The sequence below is a fragment of the Galeopterus variegatus genome, unplaced genomic scaffold (genome assembly GCF_000696425.1).
Source record: "Galeopterus variegatus unplaced genomic scaffold, G_variegatus-3.0.2 Scaffold1656, whole genome shotgun sequence".
In the NCBI taxonomy this organism is placed as follows: domain Eukaryota; kingdom Metazoa; phylum Chordata; class Mammalia; order Dermoptera; family Cynocephalidae; genus Galeopterus; species Galeopterus variegatus.
Window position 1 is genome coordinate 293471 of NW_007727767.1, and position 1730 is coordinate 295200.

Genomic DNA, 1730 nt, shown 5'->3' on the forward strand with positions numbered 1-1730 from the left:
GTAAGAGGCAGGGTTGGATTTCACCTCGAGGGACCTGGTTTCTGGCCATGCTCTTTCCTATGCTGTGAGAGACCTCCTTAGGCCAGCTCAGAGGACAGGGTGTGGGGAGAGGATGCACCCAGCGAATTCTGCAAGCCCTGGTATTTGGCAGGCGTGCTACAGTTTGCAAAGCATGTTCACGCCCAGCACCTCCTTTCTTCTGCCCACAGAGCCATCTGGACTCATCCTGGGCTTTGTGGTGCCTGTAGGCTCTGGCCCCACCCACCTCTCCTGCCTTGCTCTCCTTCAGGACTCCTGAGCTCCAGACCAGTTGGGCTACCAGCGCTTTCTTGTACATGTTCCACAAGTTCCCACCTCTGCATTTGTGCTTAAAACACCCCTCCTTCCAGCTCAATCTGCACAAATTCTCACCATCCCTCAGAGTCTAGTTTATATACCACCTCCAACAAGCAGCCTACCCTGATTGTTTCGGCTGGAAGGGGGAGGAGGATGGGAGGGGAAAAGGAATAGGCATTCGTTGAATGTTTACTCTGTGCCAGGCATGTTACATAACCTCGCAACAACCCTGGGATATAATTTGTTTCTGTCCCATTTCATAGGCAGAATCTGAGGCGAAATGACTGGCCCAAGGTCACATAGCTAGAGAGGATGCTTTTTAACTCCTATTCCAGTGCTCATTCTCCTGCTCTAGGCAGGAGCCCTGGGCAGCTGATTAAGGCAGACCTTTCACCTTTCCCCTTCTTCATGGCTGATCCCTGGGGGAGGCGACATGACCCATTCCCTCCCAGCTAAAGCCAGAGCTGCTGACACCTCTGCATTGGGGCTTCAGCCAGGGCTGGCTTTTGTTTCTGCTGTTCACTTGCTGAGTCGGGGCTTTGTCTCCCAGGGGCCCCTCTCCGGTCCCTGCCTATAAGAGCCTGACCTCGACTGGTCCCAGGTCTGACATATTCTCTGGGCCCATCTGGGTAAGTCTCAGGTTTGGAGAAGGGGTGAGATCAGAGTTCTGAGTGACCCTTTTGGCGGGGGNGTAAGTCTCAGGTTTGGAGAAGGGGTGAGATCAGAGTTCTGAGTGACCCTTTTGGCGGGGGAGGGGGAGCCCAGGTCCCATTCCCGGGGATGTCATCCTAACCAAGGACAGGCCCCAAACATCAAGACCAGTGCCTGCTACCTTCATTTAAAAACAAAATTATTCTGGTAGTCTCTTTGGGTTAGGTGCTGTCTTTGGAAGGGCTCTCTTAAGCTGAGTGCTTTGGCACTTGCTGGAGTGATGGCTGCATCCACGCACTAGCAGCCACAGTGACTTTCCCATAGCAAAGATAAAACAATACAAAGTGGGGCTCAGAGGCACTGGGACCCGAATGGGTAAGTTCTAAGATGGTGATAGAATGGAAGATGGCATTGGTCACAGATGGAAAGGATAGGAGAGGGACAGGCCAAGGCCATGCTTTACCCCTAGCCCAGTCACATCTGGACCCCATCTGGATCCTGCCTTGGCCCAAACCTGCTTTCAGCATCAAGGAGGAGAGCAGAGCCAATATGGAAAACTATGGTATTCTTCTCCTGTGCAGGAAGGGGCCAGCATGGCACTGCAATGCACCAAGTCAGCAGGACACTGGAAGGTAGGAAGAGGCTTGGGGAAGGGGTGTCCATGGAGGGGGTGCAGGTCAAACCCAAGTCCAGAAAATCCACCTCCACTGAATCATCAGATGAGGGGGTTTTGAATGCCCATT

General features: G+C 53.1%; 1 protein-coding gene across 1 annotated transcript in view; it reads left to right on the forward strand.

Moving 5' to 3' along the window:
* The first annotated feature begins 943 nt into the window (after positions 1-943).
* The window catches only part of CRYBA4 (crystallin, beta A4), an 8169-nt gene continuing 7382 nt past the window's right edge, over positions 944-1730 (forward strand). Inside the window, exons 1-2 of the mRNA XM_008578289.1 lie at positions 944-965; positions 1569-1619. Of these exons, the coding sequence (XP_008576511.1) occupies positions 1581-1619 (39 nt within the window). The 5' untranslated portion in view covers positions 944-965; positions 1569-1580. The remainder of the gene's footprint in view (positions 966-1568; positions 1620-1730) is intronic.